Source organism: Canis lupus, chromosome X (assembly GCF_048164855.1).
Source record: "Canis lupus baileyi chromosome X, mCanLup2.hap1, whole genome shotgun sequence".
In the NCBI taxonomy this organism is placed as follows: Eukaryota; Metazoa; Chordata; class Mammalia; order Carnivora; family Canidae; genus Canis; species Canis lupus.
In genome coordinates this window covers 109458902-109485606 of record NC_132876.1, presented here as the reverse complement: position 1 = coordinate 109485606, position 26705 = coordinate 109458902, and the positions used below count along the sequence as shown (strand labels likewise).

Below are 26705 nucleotides of genomic sequence, written 5' to 3'. Positions count from 1 at the left end.
TGGAGCCACTAACAGAACAGCAGAAGTCAGAAGTCAGAACAGCGAAGTGGCTCCTTGAAGGAAAATAACAGGACATTCTGAGAACAAGCAAGTATTAAGTTACTCACACGGTGCAAAAAGACGGAAAGAGACTCTGAACCTTTGGGATTTTTTTTTAACATCCACACAAACTGATAAATACAATTTAAGAGCTAAAACAATTAAAACAAAAAAGATAAAGAATATTAAAGTCAAAAGACCAGTTCAAATCCTACTGAAGCTCAGCAGTTATATGACCTCATTCAAATTTCCTACCAAACTGAATCCTGGTTCCTTTCTATACAATAGGGATAATGAATACACTCCATCGGTGTTCGAGACAGATATATTATGATTCTACACTAGGGGCTAGGGACACAGAACTGTCCAGGACATGGCTCACCCCACCCAAGCAGCTGACAATCTACCAAAGTAGAAGGGCTGGTGGTCGAAAGAGAGGAGAGAACATGTGTGACTAAAAACTCACAATGGAGGCACCTGGGTCGTTCAGTGGTTGAGTATCTGCCTTTGGCTCAGGTCGTGATCCCAGGGTCCTGGGATCAAGTCCCACATCAGGCTCCCCACAGGGAGCCTGCTTCTCCCTCTGCCTATGTCTCTGCCTCTCTCTGTGTGTCTCTCATGAATAAATACATAAAAATCTTAAAAAAAAATACTTGCAATGGGAGGTAGAGAGGCAGGGAAATGCCATGACTCAGCACAAACCTAACTTGTTACACAAAGCCAAGCTCCCCCAGATCTGGGATGCTACAGGAAGGCTCAGAGAAAAAAAAAGAAATCAAAATTAAGGTTGGCCTTGAAGAGGAGAATGGGAGATGTATCTAAGTTAGGGAAGGAGGTGTGTGAGACACTCCAGAAAGGGGAAGCCGACAGAACCTGTGGAATGGAGACCACTAGAATGCTGTTTGGAGGCTTCGTGAGGGAACTCAGGGGATACAGGCTTGCAGAGTGGTGATTATATCTGCATGATCACAGAATCTTCGGGAAAGAATCCAGACATCCAGGCACAACTGTCCCAGTGACTATTCAATACCACACTGTGGCATTTAACAGCATCTCAGTTGAAACCATTCCATGTTTCTATGCCAACTCAACTGATATGTGTTATTCTTTCAAGGAGCTTTTTATAGGATTAGGATGGTTGGGAAAATTCACCATGAGCCTGAATAGAAATAGTCACCGGATTTGTGGTGGGGGGATCCTTTGTGCTTGTCCTGAATAAGGAACCATAAAATGACCTTCTTTCTCCCAGAATCACAGGGCAGGAGGGAAAAACCAAGGGCATGGACCACAAATGAGCAGTCCCTAGCATAATCCCCGACAGTGTGGAGCGGCTGGGCCAATTCCACTTGATTCAGTTTGACAGTATCTAAAACATTCCTGTTCCCAAATAAGTGGCTCCAGCCTGAGATCCCTGAAGGAAGTACTCCTGATATGTGGGATTGGTTAGCTGCCTGCTGGGAAAACAGGGGTGTCTTTACCTCACCACACCCCCAGATGCCTATATCAATGTCACAGCACAGTCTGAGAGGAGTGGCCAACAGGGAAACAGCACAGGTCTATCATTAGCCACACTGTAAGTGGAGGGGCAGGCAGTAAAACCACGGCTCATTGCCTGGGAGGTACATTTCCCATTACAGGCACCCTGGCAGTGGCAGGGTGTCTGGCCCCTGTGCCAGTGAGAACTGTTCAGTACTATTTTTTCCTATAGCTGGCTGTTTATTTTTTTTATTTTATTTTTTATTTTATTTATTTATGATAGTCACACACACACACACACACACACACACAGAGAGAGAGAGGCAGAGACACAGGCAGAGGGAGAAGCAGGCTCCATGCACTGGGAGCCCGACGTGGGATTCGATCCCGGGTCTCCAGGATCGCACCCTGGGCCAAAGGCAGGCGCTAAACCACTGCGCCACCCAGGGATCCCAGCTGGCTGCTTTAGTTGTAAGATTCAGGCTGGGGATATGAGAAAAAAAAAAGATCCTTACCCTCCCACTATCCCTCTTCACCAATTTTCTAGAGTTCCACTTCCAGTATTAAGATGAGGGCATTGAAGCCTAGAGCAAATACATTCATTCATTCATTCATTTTTTCATTCATTCAAAGAGTAAAGCATAGTACCTCACACTCTGAATTAAGTATGAAGAGCAGGGAAATCCTTAGGGCAAACCCTCCATGGGGATCTCTGAAGCCCTGACTCCGCCACAGAAGGATCTGCCCCGCTGTGAGGAGCAAAGGGGACCAAAAGACAGGACAACTTTAGCCACTGTTCTTCATTAAGGACCACCAAGCCCAGGTCTGTGTGTCCTCCCTATTTGACCAACATTTATTAAGCACCTGTCCTGCAGTGCTCTAGGACTTGGGAGCAGATTCACTGGTGAACAAAACAGAGAAAGACTGCTTGAGAAGCTCCTGCAACAAAGGAACATACAGAGCCTGCTTAGAAATCAAGCTTGCTTATGTTTGTTTCTATATTTAAAAGAGAGAAAGCAATGTGTCTCTTTGTAATAAACTGTGGATTATGGATGTTAGCAGGGGCTTAGCATTTCTGCTCCAAGGAGAGTAAGAAAGGGGAAGCAATGTCCACCTTCTCCCCCACCAGCACACATTCCTCTACAGCCTGCCGCAGACCAGGCCTCTAGGCTGAGAACAGCCTCCACCCTGCACCCCTGGGCCCAACTCAGCCAGCTTTGGAGCCCAGGGCTCCATCCTGAGAGAGAACCCTACCTTCAGCCCAGAGCTGGGAATAGGTACCTTACACCTGGCAGTGTTTGAGAAAGAACGACACAGTAAAAGCACTTCAACAGTTTGTCGGGGGGAGGAGGCTGCAGTTCCCGTGTCTTCACAATCGCCAGCATCTAAGTGAGTTCATGGCCCAAGAAGCTCATCTCTAGCTATTTAGCCCTGTTGGAAGCTGAGTAAGCAGCAGGGTGAATTTCTACACTTCCATCCACCCAATTTTATACACATTAGCTACATTTGTAAGGCACTACAGAAAGGATGCCTGTGGATGCAAAGATGACTATGCTGAGGTACATAGCTATTTGGAATAGTTTCGACTTATCAGAGTTGAGGTTTTACCTGTTAACTGTACTAAGAAATGCAACAACAGCTTTACCAAATCTAAAGTCTACCTCAAGGTGTGAGTAGCAAGACAGAAAAACCCATTTAAGGGCTGTTATAGCTTTCTATGTGCAATTAACCCTTTGTAGCCCAAACCTCAGTCAGAAGCACACTGTGGGGGGGGCATGTATTGGAGGGGGGAGAGTTGTGAGGGAAGCATGGTGGGGGGAGGTACATGGCGAAATGAGGTCAGCTTCATTGTTCCCAGAGCTGTTTTACCACTCTTTCCAGAAAGGACAATGGAAAAGTCAAGCTTTAAGGAAAGGCCTACACCTTAACATGACTAAAAATTTCCTCAAAATTTATTCAGACTTCATAGGTTCTATTTCTAGGAATTTAACCATTTTCTCTAGGCGGTCCAATTTGTTGGTGGATAATTGCTCACAATAGTCTCTTTCGATCCTCTGTAATTCTGTGTTGTCATTTGTAACCTCTCCGCTTTTCTGATTTTATTTATTTGTGTCCCCTTTTTTGTCTTGGCGAGGCTAGTTAAAGATCTATTTTATCTTTTCAGAAGACCAACTCTTAGTTTCACTGATCTTTTCTATTATCTTTTTAGACTAGATTTTATTTACTCACACTCTAATCTTGGTTATTTCCTTCCTTCTACCAATCCTGTACTTCATTTTTTTTCTTTTTAAGTTCCTTGAGAGTATTACACTAAGTGAAATAAGACTGGTGGAAAAAAATAAAAAAAAAAAAAAAAAAAAAAAAGGCCTGGTGGTTGCCAGAGGCAGGGGCTGGGTGTAGGTGAAGTAGGTGAAGGTGGTCAAAAGGTACAAAATTCTAGCTCTAAGATAAATAAATCCCAGGGATATTATGTGTAGTATGATGACTATAGTTAACAGTAGTGTATCATATATTTGAAAGCTAGTAAGAGAGTAGACCTTAAAAAAAAATTCTAACTATGTGCGATGATGGATGGTAATTAAACCCATTGCTGTAATCAGATCACACTATATACATGTATCAATTATGCTGTATGCCTAAAACTAATACCATGTTTTATGTAAATTATAGATCGAAAAAAAATTATTCAGATATAATTAAATGAGAATTTCCAACCAGCCTTTTCTTCTTTGAGAGGTAAGGGAACGTATTTTGAAAATTTTTAGAACACCAGAGAAATACTTAGTTTTTAAAAGTTTTTAAAATTGAGGCATAATTCATATAATGCACACATCTTAACAGTACAAGTCAATCAGTTTTCACATATGCACCCATGTAACCCACACCTCCATCAATGTACAGAAAACTGCCATCACTCCAGAAAATTCCCTATACCCCTTCCTAGTCAATCTACCTCCTCAGGTAACCACCCACCTGATTTCTATCGCCTATGATTGATTTCACCTTTTCTAGAACTTCATGTAAATGTTCTAACACATAGTTTTTCCTTTTGAATATTACCAGAAAAATACAAATTTTTTCTAGAAAACATCTTTTTCTATTAGTGGAATTGGTGAAAAAATGTTTTTAAAGGAACCACTCCCTGAAGGCATGAACACTTACATTATTTTCCATTTTAGTTGCTTTAAATAACCATCCCTGTTGATTTTGGGACATGAAAGCTGGTTGTGCTAAAGAGAAACAAGTGTTATCTAGGTCCTATATGCCTGGGCCAATATTTTCCCCCAATTCCTGTGTACTTCATTGTCTGATTACCTCTTTCAGGCAAGGCCACAACATTCCACATACATGGGAAAGTGATTTTTTATTCCCTCATTATTCTGAGAATAAGCCTATTCCACATGAAAGAGGCCCCTCAAAAGGAAAATTTGCAGAGTAATTCAAAGGGAAATTACTAAAGAAAACATATACAATTTCTATTTAAGACGTTAGCAAACTCTGCCCAACGAGACAGAGCTACATGCACAATTTGCCTCACAGTTGAAAGGGTTTTTTTTTTTTTAAATCTTAATTTTTTTTATATATATATATTTTTTTTTTTACAATTTTTATTTATTTATGATAGTCACACAGGGAGAGAGAGAGAGAGAGAGGCAGAGACATAGGCAGAGGGAGAAGCAGGCTCCATGCACCGGGAGGCTGATATGGGATTCGATCCCGGGTCTCCAGGATCACGCCCTGGGACAAACGCAGGCGCCAAACCGCTGCGCCACCCAGGGATCCCAATTTTTTTTTTAAATTTATTATTTATGATAGTCACAGAGAGAGAGAGAGAGAGAGAGAGAGAGAGGCAGAGACACAGGCAGAGGGAGAAGCAGGCTCCATGCACCGGGAGCCGGACGTGGGATTCGATCCCAGGTCTCCAGGATCGCGCCCTGGGCCAAAGGCAGACGCCAAACCGCTGCGCCACCCAGGGATCCCTGGAAAGGGTTTTTGGTAGAACTTTTCTAGACATCCTTCAGCAACAGACAGTCCTGTCCTTCAAAATAGCTACAGGTTAATCTACAGGTCCCCAAATTCCAAAATGACTCTACGCTAAGGCCTTACTGTCATTCCAACTTGAAAATATGAACAAAGAGTAAAGCAAACCATCAAGATAACCTCTTTCTGATGAATCAAGATCCTGAAGCTTTGTCCCGTCACTATTCCCAAGTGAGAAAATTGTCTACAGGGATGTGTTAATCTTAGAAAACCTGTCTGTAAGGAATCTTCCAATGGGGGTATTCCTTTAAAGTTCAGTGTGGGAGGCACCGCCACTTAGCTCATCAGCATTTTGTTGCCTGGCCAGCTTCTGCTTCCTTTACTCCACACCTGCCCTGGAAGCTTCCCAGGTCATCCCTGACTCCAGAGCAAGGCTGTACTAACACCCTGTCCTCACCACTCCAGACGAGCCCAGCGCCTTACACAATACACCCTGTGCTTGCTGAAATGATCAAAATACTTCTCACCTTCCAGGTGCCTGCGGTTGAAACTCCTCCTGTTCTAGGAAGCATCTTCTTCATCCTCGGGGAGCGCCTTTGTTTTTAAATTCCTTCCTCCTTTGTCAAGGCCAGCGTTTCCCACTCTTATACCATCCTGGGTTATTCATTAGCTTCTTAGCTGTGCAAATCTTAAGCTCCCTGACTATACCGAACATGTTTCAAAGCAAAGATTCTGTTCAATAAATCTTTCAATCTCCACGAACACAGCTTTTGCCACAGAGCAGATATTTGAAAAATCCCATGGCTATGCAAATCTCTTACAAATAGATTTTAGCTTGCAAATATGTTGCTTTTATACAGTTGTAGTCTATTTTGTGTGCTGATGATTCTAATCTAATCACTTTTTCTTCTAATCGTGGCTGCCCTTTCCTTAACATGCTCTCTCACCTGTGCACATTACATCATCAGACGTGTCCACCCAAAGTTTTTTGAAGAAATGACTGTAGAGCAGCCTCCGTTCTTTGGATTATCACATTCTAATAAACAAATTTTTATATTAATGCTATCTCCTTTTTTTCTGAAAAGATAAACGCTTCTACAGCAAGGGGTGCCTTGATGGGTAAGAATTTGGGTATGCTTGGATCCCCTATTAATCACCTTTTATTTTTTTAATTAATTAATCAGCTTTTAAATGACCTTGACTTCTCTCAGGCAAGCATAAAACAAAAGGCATCTTTCTTCATATGCAAGTCTTTGAAGTTCTTAGACCAAGAAAAAAATGAGGAATACCTGCTATTTTGGGTCCCTGGACCCAGTTCCAATGTGTGTGGGGAGGGGGTGAGAGAAGTTTCACCACACCAACAAGCAATTCTTCAGACATCAGTTGAGTGTCCTACCACTTAACTCAATTCTGACATTATCTACCCAGAGACAGCTCCATATCCCACAGGTTAAGAGCTCAGTCCTACAGGACTGCTCTGTTCCCCACCCCCTACTTTAGCACCAGTTGCAAGTCCAGGTTGTCACCCATACTTCTGATCCACTGGCTATAAATCAGAGGTTCCCATGATCCCCTCCTTGGGTTCAATTAATTTCCTAGAGTGGCTCACAGAACTCAGAGAAACATTTTACTTACCAGATCACTGATTTATTAGAAAAGGATATGATTCAGGAACAGTCCGATGGAAGAGATGCACAGGTCAAGGCACGGGGAAAGGGCGTGGAGCTTCCAGACCCTCTCCAGGCACCACTCTCCACGCACCTCCACATGTTCACCAACCCAGAAGCTCTCTGAATCCTGTCCTTTGGGGTTTCTACGGAGGCTTCATTACATAGGCATGGTTGATTGACTCACTGGCCACTGGCAACTGATTCGACCTCCAGCACCCACCCTCCCCAATGTCAGTGGGAGGGACTGAAATGTCCAACCCTCTAACCTACTGTTGGCTCCACTAGCAGTGGGGGGCTCCTTTGCTTAGGTGTTTCAAAGGTTACCCCATTAACATAACAAAAGACCCCTCTATTACTCTTTTAGGAAAGCCCAAGAGTTTTAGGAGCTCAGTGCCAGAAATGGGCCAGAGACCAGATTATATATAGTTCTCATTATAATTCACAATATCATAACTGCCCATCTGTACCCACAAATGTTGTCTGATTAAGTTAAAGTTCTGAAGAATTTCAACAACCCATTTAACTCGAGTTGAGAGAACCAAACCCACTGTTTTGGGTGCGAGGTGATGCCTAAGTTTCTTGAAAGTACAAGTTACCATCTTTGCAAACTCTAAGGCCAGGTCAGGCTTTAAATCTGAAATTAAGACCATTGGTCTCCAGCGAGCCTGACTAGGGACCACTGAAAAATACCGCAAAAACAAACCACAAAGAACAAATAAAAGCTAGAATCTCTGAATATCCCTTGGGTCACCACAGAGAGACTGGCTGACACCAAGGTCATCCCAACACAAGAAGAAAAGTAGCTCCTTTCCCAGGCTCTAGGTAACACAGACAGGGAAACGAAGAGGTTTCAATGCCCTTTGCAAAAAAAAAAAAAAAAAAAAAAAAAAAGGCCAACAAGCCAAGTTTGAAACTCCAGAGGCCTTCAAATGCCATTTCTCCTGACGAGCTTGTCTATATGCCATCTCTGGCCTTATAATTAGAATTCCGTCTGCACTGATCAGTCTTTTCCACTCTGGACAAAAGCAGCACAAGTGTATATTTACAGTGATTTCTTTAAAAAAAATCTAAGAACTCAGTCTGCAATTTTTTCTTTCAAACTGGTAGCCTGGTTCCTTTAGGTTTGCAAATATGAACCTAATGATGAGAGTAGAGGCACTATCTCTAGCCAGTAGGCAGAAGCATTCTAAATGCTGTTTAGAGGAAGGTAACTTTGCCAGGTGCCCTGAGCCCGGACAGCCCTGCATTCCCCATTCCTTCTCTGAGCCATCTGCATGGGCCCCTCTGGGGTGAGCTCTCCGGGCTAGCAGCCAATTCAGGCCAGATAAGGGTTGGGCTATGTCTACCCAAACCCACGTAAGCCCACTGCTCTGTTAGACCACCATGTGGTCACAGAGCTCAAAAAATATGTAAGTGTGAAGAGAAAGTCAGTGGTGAGAAAGGATAATGGTGAACGATGTGAAAGTTAAAAAAAAAAGGAAAAAAACCTGCTGCCAAATTAGGTGTGGATGAGACAACCAGAAGACACTGGGGGCAGTGGACTATAGAACTTTATTTAGAAGGAATGGGGACTCTGATTGCTTCCTTTGTGTTGTTGTCAATCCATTTTTTTAAAAAGTGATGGAAATCATGAAGGAGGCAACATGGAGGCAGAGAGGACATAACTCAAACCAGCAAACCTGCATTTAAGAAGAACAACTTGACTCTATGAACTTATGGTGACAAACGGCAAATGAATGCACATTTTCATATTTTATGGCAAAATTAAATAGGATATATATTATCTTTTTTTAGGATACATAGTATCTTAATAAAATTGTCTTAATTAAATAAGATATATATCTAATTAAATTAATATATACAAAATATCATGTTTTACGATTCTTTTTTTTATTCTTTTTTTTTAAAGATTTTTTATTTATCCATTCATAGAGACACACAGAGAGAGAAAGGGGCAGAGGCACAGGCAGAGGGAGAAGCAGGCTCCACGCAGGGAGCCTGACGTGGGACTCAATCCAGGGTCCCCAGGATCAAACCCCGGGCCGCAGGCAGCGCCAAACTGCTGCGCCACCGGGGCTGCCCTACGATTGATTCTCTACTTGATTCAACCTTTTTCAACAAACCAGTCCATACCCCCAAAATCCTCTGAAGAGTTGTCTGGGGGTTTTTGCTCCTTTAGGGAAAGGGGTGTGTGTGCATTTGTGTGGGTGTATAGCTTTGGGATACTGTAGGATCAATCTATTAATCACTCAATAAAAATATAACATATTTATACACACATACACAACATCACCTATTATACTTTTATTGCCCGATAGACTGATTGGTTTCATAGTCTTGAAAAGCTAATACTATGGTCTTACCTCAATCTGTCCCTATGACTGAAGAGTTTTTATTGATTTGGGATGTTAATTAATTTCCAGTGGAATGAGAAAATATCCGCTGGCATTTATACATCCATTATAAAAAGGCATATTTTACATTATGGCCAAGTATCTGCAATATTACAAGTAAATTGCCATAATGGGAAAATTCATTTTTTGATAATGTAATTTTTTAACATGGTTTAAAAGGCCAACCTTTACATTTTGTTTTACATAAATATCTGAGGCTACATATCTTTCCTTTTTCCTCTGTGAAGCAAGCCCATCATGAAATCTAGCATGGAACTGGTGGTGAGTGAACAGGACGCTGGTCCTGCAGGTGGCAGGGACGTCCTACATCATCACTGAAAGAAGAATAATACCTGCAATCCCTCCTCTCCTTCAGCAATCCATGCCTGCTTTCTCTACAGCCAACAGGCAGGCAAGGGCAGGCACTATCTCCCAGAAATGTGTTAATAATCTTCCTTATTTTGATTTGTATTACATAAAACATTATTACAACATTAAAGGAAAAACTGTCTTCTGTGACACAACCAGTTTTAAGTCTTGTTCCCTTTCAGTCTTTAATCACATGTGCGGAGATATATTTTACATGGCTATGTCCTAATGTATGCAATTTTGTGTCCTGATCGTTCATTTATTTTGCAAAAAAAAAATCTTTTCAGACTTCCATTTATTCATTTACTTATTCAGCAAGCATTTATTTATTTATTTTTAAATTTTTTTTATTTATTTATGATAGTCACAGAGAGAGAGAGGCAGAGACACAGGCAGAGGGAGAAGCAGGCTCCATGCACCAGGAGCCCGACGTGGGATTCGATCCCGGGGCTCCAGGATCGCGCCCTGGGCCAAAGGCAGGCGCCAAACCGCTGCGCCACCCAGGGATCCCTCAGCAAGCATTTATTAAAGTACATACTAGGTTTCAGGCACTCTTTCAGGTACCACGTATGTAAAGATAGATCAAGACAAGATCCCGCTGTTGAAAAGCTCTCAGGTTAGCAGAATTTAACAGAAAATTACCTTGCACATTATTGTAATAAATATAGATTTAAAGACCTCTGGGTTTACCATCTTAATGTCTTCACGATCTTCTAGCTGGATAATATCACTTAATTCACATAACTATTCTCTCTCTTGATTATTTTTCATTATCACAAGCAATTAACTCAATTCACATATTCTTTTTCTGTTAACCATTTTCTTTGGATAAATTCCTGGGAGTGTGCTTACTGGCTCACAGGATGTTAATTCAGACTTGTGCAGCTCTTGCCATACCCTGCTAAATAGCTGCATATTAGGATCATAAAGATATACAAAGTTACCACACTTCTCGGTATTACCAACAGTCTTACCACAAAATGTTTTCTTAGGATTCTCAAAAGCAGGAGCTGTTATCGTCTTAATTTACATTTATTTAATTAATAGCAGTGTGGAACATTTCTTCATGGTAAAGGTTTTTCTTTCTCTTTGTGGGACTTGTATTTATGACAGATTTATCTACCACTTATCATCGTTACAGTATCTTCCTAATATATTTTCATATGTGATATATATAATAACTTTTCATGATTTACTGCAAAATGTTTATTTGTTGTCCTCTGAGTTTGGTTTTTTTGTTATTGTTTTTGGGTTTTTTTTTTAGCTAAACTTGCTTCAAATTATACCAAAATTTTAACTTTTTAAAAAAAAAATTATTAGTCATACTGTTTATTATTCCCTTTGGAATTTCTCCCACGGATTCAGTCTTAAGAAATTTGTCCTTCTGGGAAGCCTGAGTCGCTCAGCAGTTGAATGTCTGCCTTCGGTTCAGGGCGTGATCCCAGGATCTGGATTGAGTCCCAAATCGGGCTCCCTGCGAGGAGCCTGCTTCTCCTTCTGCCGGTGTCTCTGCCTCTCTCTCTCTGTGTCTCTCATGAATAAATAAATAAAATCTTTAAAAAAAAAGAAATTTGTCCTTCTACCCCTGGCATAAATGTTCTACACTGTTGTCTGTTCATGTTTCATTTATTCAACTTTCAACAAATGTCTCCTATGTGTCCTGCTTGGCAACAGGGATAAAAAAAAAAGATGAATGAGGGGTGTTTATGTGGCTCAGTTGGTTAAGTGTCCAACTCTTGATTTCAACTCAAGTCATGATCTCAGGGTTGTAAGATCAAGCACCTAGTCAGGCTCCACTTTGAGCATGGAGCCTGCCTAAGATTCTCTCTCTCCCTCTGCCCCTCCCCCCCACTCGCACAGGTACTCTCTCTCTCTCAAAAAATGATGAATGAATGACATGTCAATACAAATTCTCCAAAACTGAGAAATAGGCAATAGAGGTTACTTTGTGCCCTCCCAGTGCCAATGGGAGTCCCAATAACTGATTCTTTAGAGGTACATATCTTTGTTTGACACCCTATTCACTATTTATGATTCCTTTAAAGTGGATGTTAACTGGCAGAACCAAGAGCGATGAGAATGATTCTGTTCAGATAGCAATAAAAATGAATCTTGACTGCCAGAGATGCAAGTGCCTTATTCCCTAGAAGAGACAATCTCAAAGGTTAGTTTATTGCCCTGTAGGATACTGTGTAGTTTTACATCTGACTTAGCAATCTTTTTTTTAAAAAAAAGGTTTTATTTATTTACTCATGAAAGACACAGAGAGAGAGAGAGGCAGAGACATAGGCAGAGGGGAAAGCAGACTCCCCACAGGGAGCCCATTGCGGGACTTGATCCCAGGACCCTGGGATCACGACCTGAGCCAAAGGCAGACGCTCAACCACTAAGCCACCCAGGTGCCCTGACTTAGCAATCTTAATCAAGTATTTTCCTTTTTAGTTATAAATATTTTGCTCTTCCACAATTCTCTTTGAGCCAGCCATACCATCTTGCACATCCCCTTGTTAACAGGTTAAATAAGGCTTTGACGCATGCTCATTTTATGTTTGTAGGGGCATCAGGGAATCTGGTGGCTAGCATCAGCCCTGCTATTTGGACCGACATCACAGTTCACTTAATCTCCTCCTTGACTTCTAGCTTCCTTTTTATTTTTTATTTTTTGTAAACCATGGGTTTCTATAAGGTCAAATGGTACTCATGAAACCAAAGCTACCAGAGAACTGTATTTCTATAGAGAGGTACATGTGTTGAATCAGAATGAATGATCAGGTTCCAGGTCTGAAGTCCAGGATTGCCCAGAGTGGGAGAGTGGAGCCTGAGAAGCCTGTGCCAGTGTGTGGGGAGCCAGGACCAAGCAGGAATAAGAGAATGTGGTGCAGTGGAGAGAACAGGGTCTCCAGCCAGGTGGACCTGGCTCCAACCCTCAGCCTTAACTCTTCTAGGGCCTCTTTAGCCTCTTTTCTCATCCACAAGTTGAAGTGCTTGTGATAGGCCATCCAATGGGCTCATGTATAAAGAACCTTGTCATGCCTATCACATACCAGTCTTCTATAAGAGTCACTTCTTTTCTTTCCCTTTGAATCCAGTGTCCCCCAGGATGAAAACCAAATTCACCCTCTAGAGATGGCTCAGGGTCACTCTGGATAGCCAGAGTCTACTAGCAATTGAAGCAGAGGAGAAAAAGCTGTGGCAGTGGACTGGAAACCCAGAAGCACCGAGCACACCATGTGAGAAAGACCATAATTTCAAATGGCCCACACCTGCTCCTCGTGGGCTTGGCAGCATTCCTCTCTGGGAATCCTTTCCTTTGAGAAGAGACTCAACCTGATAGCGTGTAAGGTCTTGTTAAGCTCTAGCATCCGCCACAGCAAGGTCAACCAGGGGTGGGTCCTGACAGCCCACAGGAAATCACCTGCCCACCCACCTGGCACACTTACCTCTCCTACCACCTCTATGATGTCGCCGACTTTCAGCTCAAGCTCATCGTCATTCTGGGGCAGGTAGCTGAATGCCACCTGGCAACGGCGCCTCCGTCGCTCGCCTGGATGGGAAAAGCAAAATATTTAGATACAGCTCTTGTCTCAAAATTAGATTTTTAAAGAGAGGCTTCCTAGGCATGCAGGCAAATTAAGCTGACTTGTCTCAAATATGCTCTCTGGGACATGGCTAGAGGCACGGCAGCCCTGGTCTCAGAGAGAGAGGCAGTAGAAAGCAGAGCAATGCTTCTTGGTCTTTTAAAAGCTGCTGGGTCAGAAAGGCATGGATATGAGAAACTGATCCGTTGGTGCAGAAGGCAAAAACCCCACCCCTGAAGCGCTGGAGCACAGTGTTGCCTTAAACGCTTTTCCACGGATGGGGCTTTGTATTTTGCTGTTGTTGACTTTTAATGAAAGCTGATGTGATGTAGAATAAAAAGAATGGTCTGCTTCTAATGCTAGCAAGACAGAGGAAGTTTTCCCCAAATGTGCAAAGGAAAAGATAAAGTAGCCTGGCCTTTTTCTTACTAATCAGCACCCTTTCAACATGCTGGAACTCAGGCCTGATAAGCAAAGGCTAGTTAGATTTCAGCCCGCCCTTGGTGCCATTTCAAATGCCCCACAGGGGTTCAACAGATCCACTTCGTTCCACTCCCTTCTGTCCCAGGGGACCCATTAGCAGGATCCCTGGCTGCTCACACAGAGCCAACCCAGGCAAATCAAGATAAAAGCCAGGACCACACTTCACTTGACCGGAGGACACTGAAGGTTCCAGCATCTCGCTCATCCTGAGGAGCCCAACTGGGAGGCCCAGGCTTAGAGCTGGTTCAGGTACAGAAACAACTGTCCACACCACAGACATGCCCTGTGGGCAGAAAGAACATGCATGTGGTATGTACGATAGGGTGGGGTAGGGGGACAGACGAAGAGACGGCAGTGGCGGCCCAAGCCAGGGAGAGGTGGATAGCAGAGAAGTGAGACCAGCATTGCTCCGAAGTTTGTTGCTCAAGGCTCACCACCTCATATTGTTCCCTCCTGTCACCACATGGCCTAGAAAACCAAAGCGATCAACGACCTCAAGGAAACACATTTAGAAATGCTGCCATTCTTTTTGGATACTGCCTACAGTGATCCTTTTCCTTTTCTAGTCCTTTCCCAGAGAAAGCAAATCCCTGCGGGAGTGATCCCAGGCCACACTAAGGCCCCACGCGGCATGACATCACACAAAGGGGAAGGTCTGCTACATCGGATGTGCTCACTGATCAATATGTCTCAAAAGCCAGCGGCCTAGTTCTCTCTGTTCTATTTTTCTCTGCCTGCATCTCACTAGGGCAAGAACCGAGTCGAACAGAAGGAAGGGGGCTGAGGTTCAGAATCAATATCTTGTCTAATCACATCTCTGGTGACTATACAAATACACTCCACACCTTTGTGCAAAACCACAAGCCACCTGGTCCTGAGGGAGAACAAATGCAGAGCTCCTGGGCCCTGCCAGCTGCTGACTGCACTGTCTGAAGGCCAAGGGTTAGCCATGGAGGGCTCGGCTCTCCCAAGCAGTGAGGGCCCATCCCAGCTGGCTTCTCCCCAGGGTGGGACAGGCAGGGAGGGGGGATTGGGGAAGAGTGGTACTCCAGAGCAAAGAATTCCACTGTGGCTCCATGGCTTCCAATGCAACAGGAGGCAAATTCAGCAATCTGTGTTATAATAGGTACGGACTCCTCATTCTAGCACAGAAGGTCTGGACAACGAGGCGATCTCGGCACCCATCTCCTATTCCCGGTGACTTCCCTGCCCCCATACATATACCTCTTATTATAAATCGGTAAGAGCTTTTATTTGCTAGATGTTATATTAAAAGCAAACTCTGCACATACAAATCTGAACAGAGAACAAGTAAACATGACACATCTCTGAAACCTAACACTCACAACCACAGAAGTCACCAGGCCTGACCAAAGCTATTTGAAAATAACATCTGAAGGCCCAGTGTTGGCTGAGATCATGAAACACAGTTATATGTAATTTCCTATTTTCACAAAACCCTCTGTAAGAAACAGCATCTAACCCAATGCTACACAAATGGCAAAAGAGAGAGTGATGTATTCTTCAAGGATAGACTAACGCCTCAGACTCAGGACCTGGAACAGAATAATCAGATTTCTCTGGAACCAGATCTCTGCATCAGATTCCTATAACGCCCTGTCTGGTATCAGGAAGAATGACACGTTTACTAGTTTCCATCTGCCAGACTAATCGATATTTCTTAAAAGCCTCTAAGAAGGTTGCTTCACTGGTGGCATAAAGTCCAATCAAACACATCACCAACATACAGGATCAAGAAAAGTGAGCCCTGCAGTGAGGTATCCAGAGGCTGCCGAAGGTAAAGGCCACCTGACCAGACCCCAGGCAGAAACAGTTACTCCCTTTGGCGCTGGGATAGCTTGTGATCTTCTCTAAAGCACTTCTGGTATCCATCATCCAATCTCATCCTGCCAACCACGTGAGTTAGAAAGAAAAAGAGAGGAGCCAGAATGAGCAACCATTTAGCAAGTGAGAAAATCAGGGTTCCATGTCTTATTTAAGGACAACAAGCTAGTGAGCAGCAGTATCTCCTCAGCCTGAGTCAGAGCTGTCCCCTAATGCTGGATGAACCAATTCTGTTCAAGTCTTGTCCCAGGTTCTCTGCAATCTGTATTTAACTGCTTCCTGTAACACTGGGTGACACAGCCTTAGATTTTCACCCATATTCCTGGATTGCTGCTTTGCCAGGCCTCAATTTCTGCACATCACCATTCCGATTTCTTGCCAGATCTACCCAATCTAAAACCCAGTTCAAGGTGGGTGACTGATGTCAGGAGACACTACATTTCAGCTGCCTCTGTCCAAACAAAATTTGAGGGACTTTAAGGATGTCATTTGCCTTATTTCCCCCTCCTGGCATTTCAGTGATGTTTACTAGTCAGTTTTGACCGTCCTTGAGGAGGTATATAGACAACATTGTCATCTCCTTTTAATAGCTGGTAAAAACTGGAGAAACACTAGGATGACTTGCCCAAGGCCGTGGTTTAGAATCCCTGAATTTGAGCTACCACATTCACACTCAGAGCCCGGTCCACATGAACTCAAGATTTCACACATTACTTTGGGCTTTTTTTTTCTATGGGATAAACTGAGTCTTGAAAGAAAATTTAAATGCATTTGCTGATCGTGGCCAACCATACAAATCACTATTAGAACAACTAGAAAGAGGAGAGAACATATGTTTTTCCTCCTTCATGTGACGGTCATTGCCACCATCCTTTGTCCCTGTGTGTGTCTTCTAGGCAGGACCACTTAGCTTCTAAGACATAACTACAAAAAGTAACAAACATAAGTTTTATGGATATACGTGCAAATGTGTGTGCTTACATGGTCTGCCAAAAAATGAATGGATAAGGCAGATGTCACAGGGTGTATCTGACATGTCTCTCCTTTATTGCCACACTGTATGATGGCCACAAAATGCCAGTGCCTCACCATGCATTCACAGGTGGAAACATAGGCATGGGGATGGCAAGGCAAGCATACTCCCAATTCCCGCTCTAGGGCCTCACGTATTCCTGCCCTTACATTCAGAACCAGCTTGGTTTAATAAGACAATACCAGCTAGCATTTATTGATCACTTATTGTGTCTAAATACTGAAAGTAATAGCCCTAATGGCACGAAGCTAAGCACCATGTATAGATGACCCCACTTAATCCTCATACTGAACCTCCTATTTACAAACAAGAAGAAACACCGAGATTGAGTGTTTTACCAGAGGTCTTACAGCCCCAGAGCCACTGCCTTCCATGTCTGACTGTTCTTAAGAACTCTCAGCTATGGGTCTTGAGACTACAGAGAGGACTCGCTGGGCCATGTGGGACGTGGTAAAAATGTGAAACCAGGAAGTGAAAAACCACAAATCAGGAGCATTTCCTTACAGCTGCTGGATACTGAGGCTATTGCTGCTGGATATTTTAATGAGATAAAACTGGTTGGAAGGAGAGGGAACAAAGTATACTCACTCACACTCTCTAAAAATGACAGAACAGAAACTAAGAAGGGCACTATGACCCATCCTTAGAAACAGCACACTCTATTTTAGAGCCTTCTAGGGTCTTACATGTGAAAACTTTACTAGGCCGATTCATTCAATGACCACAAAAATATAACAACAATGCAGTGGTTGAAAAAGGTCTTTGGCTCAACTGAAAGCTTTCAACAAGCACACAGCCTATTTTTTTTTATATCACATACCTCCTATGACAGAACACCAGTATGACTACAAGGGTCTAAATCATTTGAGATTTTCAAGGAACCCACTAAATCAAATGGATCCTTGCTGCATGCCTAGGGCACATGGCAGGATCCTGAGATCATACTGCAAGAGAGAAAACATTGACAAAGGTCAAAAAGAAAATTAGAAGCCCCAGATCTTGTTTCCAGGGTTACTTTGGGCATTTTCTCCAGACATGGCCTGGGGACCATCTACCTGTGTCAGGAGGTTGAAATGCAGGGAAGGCCTATGGAACTATATTCTATGGGTATTGGGGTCAATGACCTGCACATAATTCTGACTCACCAAGTGACACTACCCACAAAAATCTAAACCTCAGTAATGAATCAGTACCACTAATTCCAGGTGACAATGGGTGACAGTGACTGACAAGGAGAAAACACCTTGAGGGAACAGGTGATCCCCCTTTAGAGGACTCTAACCAGTGGTTCTTGCTCTTGGCTGCATATTGAAATCACCTGGGGAGCTTTCATAATCTAAATAGCAGTCCCAGAGGAACTAGGTCTCCACAGAATAATAGCTTCTTCCAGGGCTGGGGCAAAGAGAACACAAAGTGAGAACAGAATATCCACTAATGCTAACACCAGTGAAGTGCTCAAACACTTGAGGGCTACTTTCAAAAGGACACAGAGATCAGATGCTTGACGAGGCTTCCACTGGCCAAATCTGGGACAGTGGCAGCATGTACTGAGGGTTGTATTATCACTTATTAATTTCCAAAATAATTCATGAACCCAGGCTGATTAGTTCAAGAGGTAGCTAGGTTCATAGCTACCTAGCTTGGTGAACTGATTAGATAGATAGGTACAGGGCAAGAAGCAAAAGCTCTCCATTAGGAAAAGCATGTCAGCTGATAAATACAGAAATGATAGAAACAGACAACCGCAATTTTATAAGCATCATGGCCAGAATCAATGGTTGCTAAAACCACTGGGTGAAAGCTTGTTGGGGATTAGGATGTGTAAAGAGTCTCAGAGTATCTCCCCACAGAGTATTCATTAATTACAAAAGGAAAATGGTCCCCTTAGAATAGAGAAACCAGATAGACACAGTCTTAAAGCTCACACTGCCAATAATGGGACTCCCTACGTGGCACGTGGAAAAAGACTTAACATCACCTACAGAATGCTTCTGCCCCAAACATTTACCCTAAATCTGACCATGAGAAAACACTCATGCAAATCCAAAACGATGACAGTCTACAGAAACTGATCTAATTTAAAAAAAATATATTTCTTGGGCAGCCCAGGTGGCTCAGTGGTTTAGCGCTGGCTTCAGCCCAGGGCCTGATCCTGGAGACCTGGGATCGAGTCCCCCGTCAGGCTCCCTGCATGGAGCCTGCTTCTCCCTCTGCCTGTGTCTCTGCCCCTCTCTCTCTCTCTCTCTCTCTCTCTCTCTCTCTCATGAATAAAATCTTTTTAAAAAATCTTTCTTAAATCACGATCACATACAATTTTTTAAAGACTACTGTTTTAGAAGCTGTTTCAGATTTAAAAAGAGTAAAGAGATACAACAACTAAATATCATGTGATCCTTAATTGCACTTGGGGTTTTTTTAAGGTGATAAAGGGCATTATTGGGAGAACTGAGGAAATCTGAATATGGACCAATGCTAGATAATAGCATTATATTAATGTTATATTTCCTGCATGTGCTCACTCTATTGCAGTTACAGAGGAGAATGTCCTGGTTCCAAAGTATTTAGGATCAAGCGTCTTGATATCTGTAACTTACTTTCAAATTGTTTAAGGGAAAAAAGAGTGTGTGTGTGCAAGCGTGCATGGGCATGTTGGTGTGTGTACATATACATATACATAGAGGGAGAAAACAAACATGGCAGGATGCTAATAGTGGGTGAATCTGGATGGGTGTTCACTGTAATACTGTTATTGACTTTTCTGTACATTTGAAATGTTTCTAAATAAAAATTTTAGGGGAGGGGAAAGGAAAAAAATATAAGTTCCCTGGCCCCACCCTTTATCAATGGTCTGGGGTGCAACAGTCCGGGCATCTGTATTTTAAGAGCTCCTCAAGCGAATCTAACAGAGTCAGGGGCAAGAGACATCTAGACAGATTGGTTGTTCAAAAATAAATGGAATTTTCCAGGAACATGCTATACGGGTTCTACATTCAGTTTCCTCTCCCAAGGGGAAGAAAAATCAAACTCGTCTGGTGATATCAGGCTAATACATACCCCAGGTGAATGGTGCCATGCTGTAATTTTAATTTCATAGGACTTCAGAAAAGTCTTACCAAACAGCCTCTAGCTCTGAAAATGTGCTCCTGGGAGGACGGAGGATGGAAAAGATGGCGGTCTCTGCTATGATTCATTAGCCACCAGTGCTGGGGGTGCAGCAACCCCCCGACTTACTGAGCACATTCCAGATTCCCAAAGAGGCTGTTCTTGAGTCAGAAACCTCAATTTATGCAAAAGACTAGGCTTCCTATTTCAAGATGGAAAGACAATGCAAAGTAAACTAAATACATGTGGAGAATCACCCCCTTATACTAGAAACATCCAGTGGATCTGGGGTGCAAGGGAAGAGAGAAAGTTGAATGACTGATCTTGCCAGACCCAGCATCATACCGTTTTCTGGGAAAATTCTCACTCCTTATCCTGTTTCAATGTAACATACATAGCTCAGAGGAAGAGGAGGACACTTCTGAGGTTGGTGGCATGCTAGAAAAATGAGGAACTTCTGGGTCTTTCTTGCCAAACCCCTCTGGCTGTGGCTGGACTGTTACAGTGGAAACGTACAATATTTAATTAACCAGCACTGTTTGGTCCCTGGAGATGAGCCTCCTTGATTCTCTTAGGGCTGCCTATAATCAACATCTTTGCATGGCAGAAAACAGTAAATCCATTTATTTGCCTGCTACTTCAAAGGGAAGGTTCATCTGAAAAGAGGTTATAGCTATGCCAGTGCTCATTTGTTCCCAATTCTACCAGAATACAGGAGGAAAATATAGAATCGGTAGGGAACCATTTATTAGGGCCTTGAAGCCATGACTGGTGTGGAAAGGGAGGCAGGTAAAGTCAAAAGTCACATAAGGAAAATCAACTAAGTCCTGTTGGAGATGAAAGAGACAAATATTGACGAGGTGTCTGCTGTGTCAAGAACCATGCTAGGCATGTTACAAGTTCTTGCACCAATCCTGTAAGGTTAAGGATGCTGGCCCCATCTTCATAAATGGGCACAGACAGACTGGATAACTTGTATGAGGGACACAAGTTAAATAAGTTGTGGTCTACAGCCCTCTTTCTTCCACAAAGCCAGGGTAATACCAGGAAGGCAGATTAGATGTGCATTTCTGGGGAACTTTGGATGATGCTCTCAGGAGGAGAACTTCCCCACAGGAAGTTTCTGGACACAGAAATGACTACAAGATGTGATGAGGGCAGTGCTGTAGGGAGAAGTGGCTGGTGTGTGGGGGGGTGCAGAATACCTTGGCGGAGGGAGCCTAGAAGCAGGCAGATAGCCCAACAGAAGACAATGAAAGACAACAGTCATGAAAAACATGATGGAAGGAATCATATACACAGGGAAAGAGAGGCAGATACACAGTATCATTAGTTGATGTGTTTCAATTGCTCTCTTGGCAGCCAGGGCCCCTCTCTCACTTGTCTTTGATCCCCAGCACCTAGTTTGGGCCCTGTTAGAGCAGACAGTCCATTCTTGATGGATTGATGGATGAATGAACTAATGAGTACCTATTCCATATTCTGTCTGTGGGTCACTGTTCTGTGAACAAAAATTTTCTAGACAGTCAAAGAGGCACTGGAAAAGGTCAGTGAGGGTGGAGGGAAAGAGTTAAAGCCTCAACTTTAACTCTTTAAAGTTGTGTTACAGTGGAAACGTACAGTATTTAATTAACCAGCACTGTTTGGTGTTAAACAGGGCACCCACCCACATGTGTTTAAAAGCCAATGCTGAAATGGTTAAGATGGTAAATTTTCCTTTATGTGTATTTCACCACAATTTTTTAAAAAGCCAATACCACCTTGAATTGTTGCAGCTACAGAGATAGAAAGATGGTGGCCTGTCATCTTGCCATGGGGTCAAAAGTGCCGCCTTCTCCAACATTGCAGTCTGAAGCATGTGTGATATTAAACAATGTCTAATATACTCCTAAATGCTTTCTCCTAAGTTTATGGTCCACTGTCAATTATCCATACCAAATGACAGAGCAGGGATATATCTGAGCAGGAAATAACATATATTTGATTTTAAATTTAGTCCCATTAAAAGACAGAAAATACTTAAGTAGGGAGAGATGTATGTATAAGAAGGTTCAGGCAGGGCAGCAGTGTCTCTAATAGCAAATGCATCTATGCCCAGAGATCTACACAGGAAACATCCTGAATGTCCATTGAGAGGGACTGGCTGTGTGGTATATCCAGGCCACGGGAAACTAAGCAGCTCTTTAAATCGAACAAGCAGTTCTATATATACTAACATGGAAAAGGTGCCCCTAATAGGTTAAATTAAAAGAGAAAATCACATAATATGTGTAATATGCTCCCCACATTGCAAACACATACCCACTCCCTTCTTCCCTCTATAACCTCCACCCTGGACTCCAAGATTTACTCCTATCACTCAGAACGCAGTCACAGAGTATGCACTTGAGAAATGTTTATTAATGAATAAATGGATCCATTCAACATTCGATTAATATGTGAGGGCCTGATAGAATGAAATAAATGAAAGAAGGGGTGTGTGCATACAAGAACATGCTGGTACAGCACAGAAAAGGGTATGAAAGGGTATGCCCCAAATTAACAGTGGTATTTTTGGAAAGGGGGATTAGGAGAACGTAAAGAGAGACTTGTGTAAATGTTTCTGCGAGTCACTTTGTTTTTACAAAGAGCATGTAATAATATACTGTGATAATTTTTAAAAAATCATCACAGTTGCCTATTAAAATAATTATCATGCATTGTGAAACTTATTTTTCTGATTAGGCTTTGATGACATTCATAGTAAAGTTAGTCTCTATTCTCCAAGTAAATAAATAAATACGAATTGGTTCAGACAGAAAGGTGGTTGTCATAGGCTGAATGCCAAGGGGTTGAGGGGTCTGAACTGGTTGTGGCTAGTCCGTGAGGACAACGGGAGGTGTGAGCCAGAGAAACGCCTCCATATCTGTAGTCCACACTACTATTACTCTGATCAGACGCTGTTAGAAAAGCCAAGGAGCCCCATCATATCCTATCAGTTCTGGATGCAAGCTCATTTTCCCTGGCCTGACTGCACAGGCCAGACAGCCGTCTCCCTCCAGGTAGTAGGGGCCGGCGGGGGTTAGCGGGGCTCTGTGTCCATCTTCTGAGCTTGCTCGCTCTCACTCACTCACTCACTCACTCACTCACTCACAGGAACACGTACACACCCAGCCGCGGGGGTGCCTCGTCTGGGCTCTGGGCTCCCCCGCCAAGCACTGCCCTCATCCCACCAGATGCATGTTACCGCTGAGCGGCCTAGTCTGTTTGCCTCATCCCTTCAGCTCTGACACCTCGGCTCTTTGACGCATACCTTCTTCAACCAACGCCACTCATCTCAGCACACCCACACACTCCTCATGATGGTTCCGAGGATGCCATCTCATCACAAATGCCCACTCTCTCTCACTGATGGAGGAGCAAAGGAAGGGACATAGATCCCCTGACCTACTCCTCCCTCAGGCCTACAGGCTTTGGAGTCTAATGCTCTGTTCTAAAGAAGCCACTGAAGCGAGTTTGAATAGTCAGTCAATTAACGTATGATCCCAAAAATCGACTTTCTGCTGCTAGTGCGATATAGAAAGGGGCCATCCATTAAATAAACTGAGTTTCTAAAAACAACAACAACAACAACAAAAAAAAATTGAGTTTCTGCAAAGAGAGTCTGCCTCTGGATATTTTCAATGTTAATACTTGATATTGCCTTAGAAGCCACATCTGTAATTTTGGTGCCAAGTGCATGAAGAACTTCTACCACTGTAATGTCCTCTCGCTCAACCATCTTATATAAATGGCACATGAATTAACCCACCAAAAGGACACATGAGCTCTGATTTTACTGCCTTGCACACAGGGTCTACACGGACAGCATTAAGACACAGGAAGAGCGTCCTAGGCCTCACGACACAGGAGACACATAATCTAGTGGCCCCAGCACTGTGACCACCTCACACCTCATGCTCTTTGTCACATCGTGGCTCTTCACCTCAGTTTTCTTACCTCTTAAATTGGAACAATGGGGATAGACCTACTTCACAGAAGGCTGTACTGCCACCTGATGCCCTCTCTGGGCTCTATTCATCTTGCCATTTGTGAATTTGCTAAAAGGCAGCCGTGTTAATGATCTGTGCCTATTCAACTAATTTTCTTTTCGCCATCCTTCCTTTCCCATCAGAAAACGGTCAGTGATGTCTCTAAACATCCTTCAGGTCTTCCCCTTTCCCCACGCCAGGGTGGCGTGGGCCTTTCAGGATGCCCTTTAATCTCAATGGGCCAACCCACAACAGACCATACCAGGCAGACACCTCCCCAAGTGTCCCTGGCCTGACTTCCCCAGTCCAGGCCCCCATGTCGCTGGGGGATGGAGTCTGGATGTTCAGAAGAGAAAATCCGATACATAAAGCACATTGCTTTTCTCTGCTTTAGCAAGGCTTATTTTGGCAAAATGCCCAAAAGAACTCAACATATTTATAGAGTTTTGTTTGATCTACTTTTAAATGCTCCATGCAGAGTCATTCAAGTGAAATGAGAATACAGATTTTCAAAGGAAAAACTGAAGGAAGATTCTAAATATAAGTTATTTGTTGAGCATAAACAAGATTTCTCCCTTCTATCCAACACACTCCCTCTAACGCATCTATTTTTAAAGGCATTCTCAAACTTTGCTGCTGACAAATAGATCAGACCCCTAACTTTTACAGTTCAGGGGGGAGGAAGGGCGGGAACAAGAGGGGGGGGAGTGCGTGTGAGCGCACGTGGAAGTGTGGCAAAGGTCTAGAAAATCCGAGAGACTCTCATCTGGGGGCCACCTCCCTTGCCTATCCTGAGAGAATTCTAAGGGGAAAATACCTACCACAAACAAACCTAGAGTTTCTCAGTTCTTAAAATCTGTACCCCAAACAGCCATTGTCCTGAGAGATTTAGAGAATGACAAAAAAATTCCCTATTTCCCTCTTGAGGCAGAAGGGGAAAGATCTTTACTGCAGCTAGTCAAAATGTTTTTTTTTTTCTAATTTTGACTTATTTTTAATAGAGTTTCCCTCCTCATCCCCATCAGAATCAAGAGGTGGGGGAATAAGCCAGGGTATGAATTTTCTTGATGCAAAGGTGGGGGATTGCATGCCCACAATTTCTTCTTCTGTATCCAAAAGCAGTGCCTCTTAATGGGGGTTTGTGGACAGAGTTAATTCAGGGATCTAAACATGGATGGGAAGAAAATTATATCTTTAATTTTACTATCCTCTAACTAAAATCTGGCCTTCCTTTTCACTATGCATATAAGGCAATGAACCACACTGGTCCTGGCAGCACCTGTGGATTTTACTGATTTCCTACCACCTGGATAGATCTTTTCATTTCACATCCCTGTCACTGCAGTTATCATGAAATATCATTTACACCCACCCTTACTTCAAAATTTATGATAGCTTCTAGACTCACTGCTGGATCTTGCTATTTGATGCATCCATATAGAATATGTATTATTTATGTTTTTGCAGTATTTTGATAACTGTACTGTAGCATAATTGGTTTCCTTTGCAATCCTATGGACTTTATTCTATTCATTTACAAACATTATTCTGAGAAGAGGTCACAGGCTTCACCAGACTGACAAACAGATTTCACAGCAGTTTAGAAAAAAGGCTAAGAACTCCTAATCCCTGTTTTCAAGATTATGGTTTACATGGAAACCCAAAGATGCAAGAGGGGAATTATGTATATTAAAAAATAGAGCAGTAAACATAACATTTGGACTCCGTCTGTTGGAATATTCCATAGCCTTTGGAGGAGCACATCACGACAAAAGCACCACATCAGGCAACATCACAGGTCCTGTTCCATGAGTAGCCATGTGGCTCCGGCTTCAGGAGGCTGCTTGCCACATGCCCTCTTATTACCCAGGTCCGTGGGTGGCTAGAACTATCATCAAGGCGCCGTGGGCTCAGTGCCCACGCTCCCTTCCACGAATGCCAGGACAGCTCATTTGCAGGCTGACATCTGGCACCACCAATATCCCTGCTCCAACCAAGCCCTGCATTTCTCTCCCTTTGCTAGCTAGTGAAGTTATGAAAGGCAACTACAAGGTCCCCCCAGCCCAGGATAAGGTGGTCACTTGGGCTTCCATGTACTCACAGAGCTTCACACACACGTCTTTCTTCCAGCCCTAGTCAGCTGTGCTGTCATTCTTTGCCTGCAAGTCCCTAGTGCCTGCTGGGTAGTGAGTGCACAAATGTTCCACAAAGGGAGGAAAGTTTGTGCCAGTGCTTATAAGTGCATACAACTTGCCTGGAGGGGCTATTCGACTCCTGCCACACTCCCATCTTTGTGGGTATCCCTAGAGGATGAAGGATGATAAGGTCAACAAGTCCAACTGGGATGGGAGGCATCTGAGCAATACTTCAAAAAAAAATTTTTTTTTTCAAAAAAAACTTTTTAATTAAAAAAAAACAGAATGCAAAAAAAAAAAAAAAACCAGAATGCAATTCCACTTTTAGGTAGTTATACTTTAGATAAGTTATATGAAATGTATAAAAATACATCAAAATGTTCAATGCTACATTATTTGGAATAGTGAAAAACCAGAATCACCCTAAATGTCCTTCAACTATGGGACTGGTTAGTCTACTTCAGGTGTAAGTCCACATGGACTATAAAAGAGTGCCATAGCTCTAAATGAACTGGTATGGCAAGATTTCCAAGATTTGCTTTAACCTAACATAACAAATCATGATACAGCATAAACACTATGATCCCATCA

General features: G+C 43.0%; 1 protein-coding gene across 14 annotated transcripts in view; it reads right to left on the bottom strand.

Annotated features, from left to right (window-relative positions):
* Window positions 1-26705, bottom strand: part of SH3KBP1 (SH3 domain containing kinase binding protein 1) — a 339164-nt gene that overhangs the window by 149903 nt on the left and 162556 nt on the right. For all 14 annotated transcript variants that reach the window (XM_072817106.1, XM_072817109.1, XM_072817113.1 and 11 more), the window contains one exon: window positions 13369-13472. In XM_072817106.1, the coding sequence (XP_072673207.1) occupies window positions 13369-13472 (104 nt within the window). The remainder of the gene's footprint in view (window positions 1-13368; window positions 13473-26705) is intronic.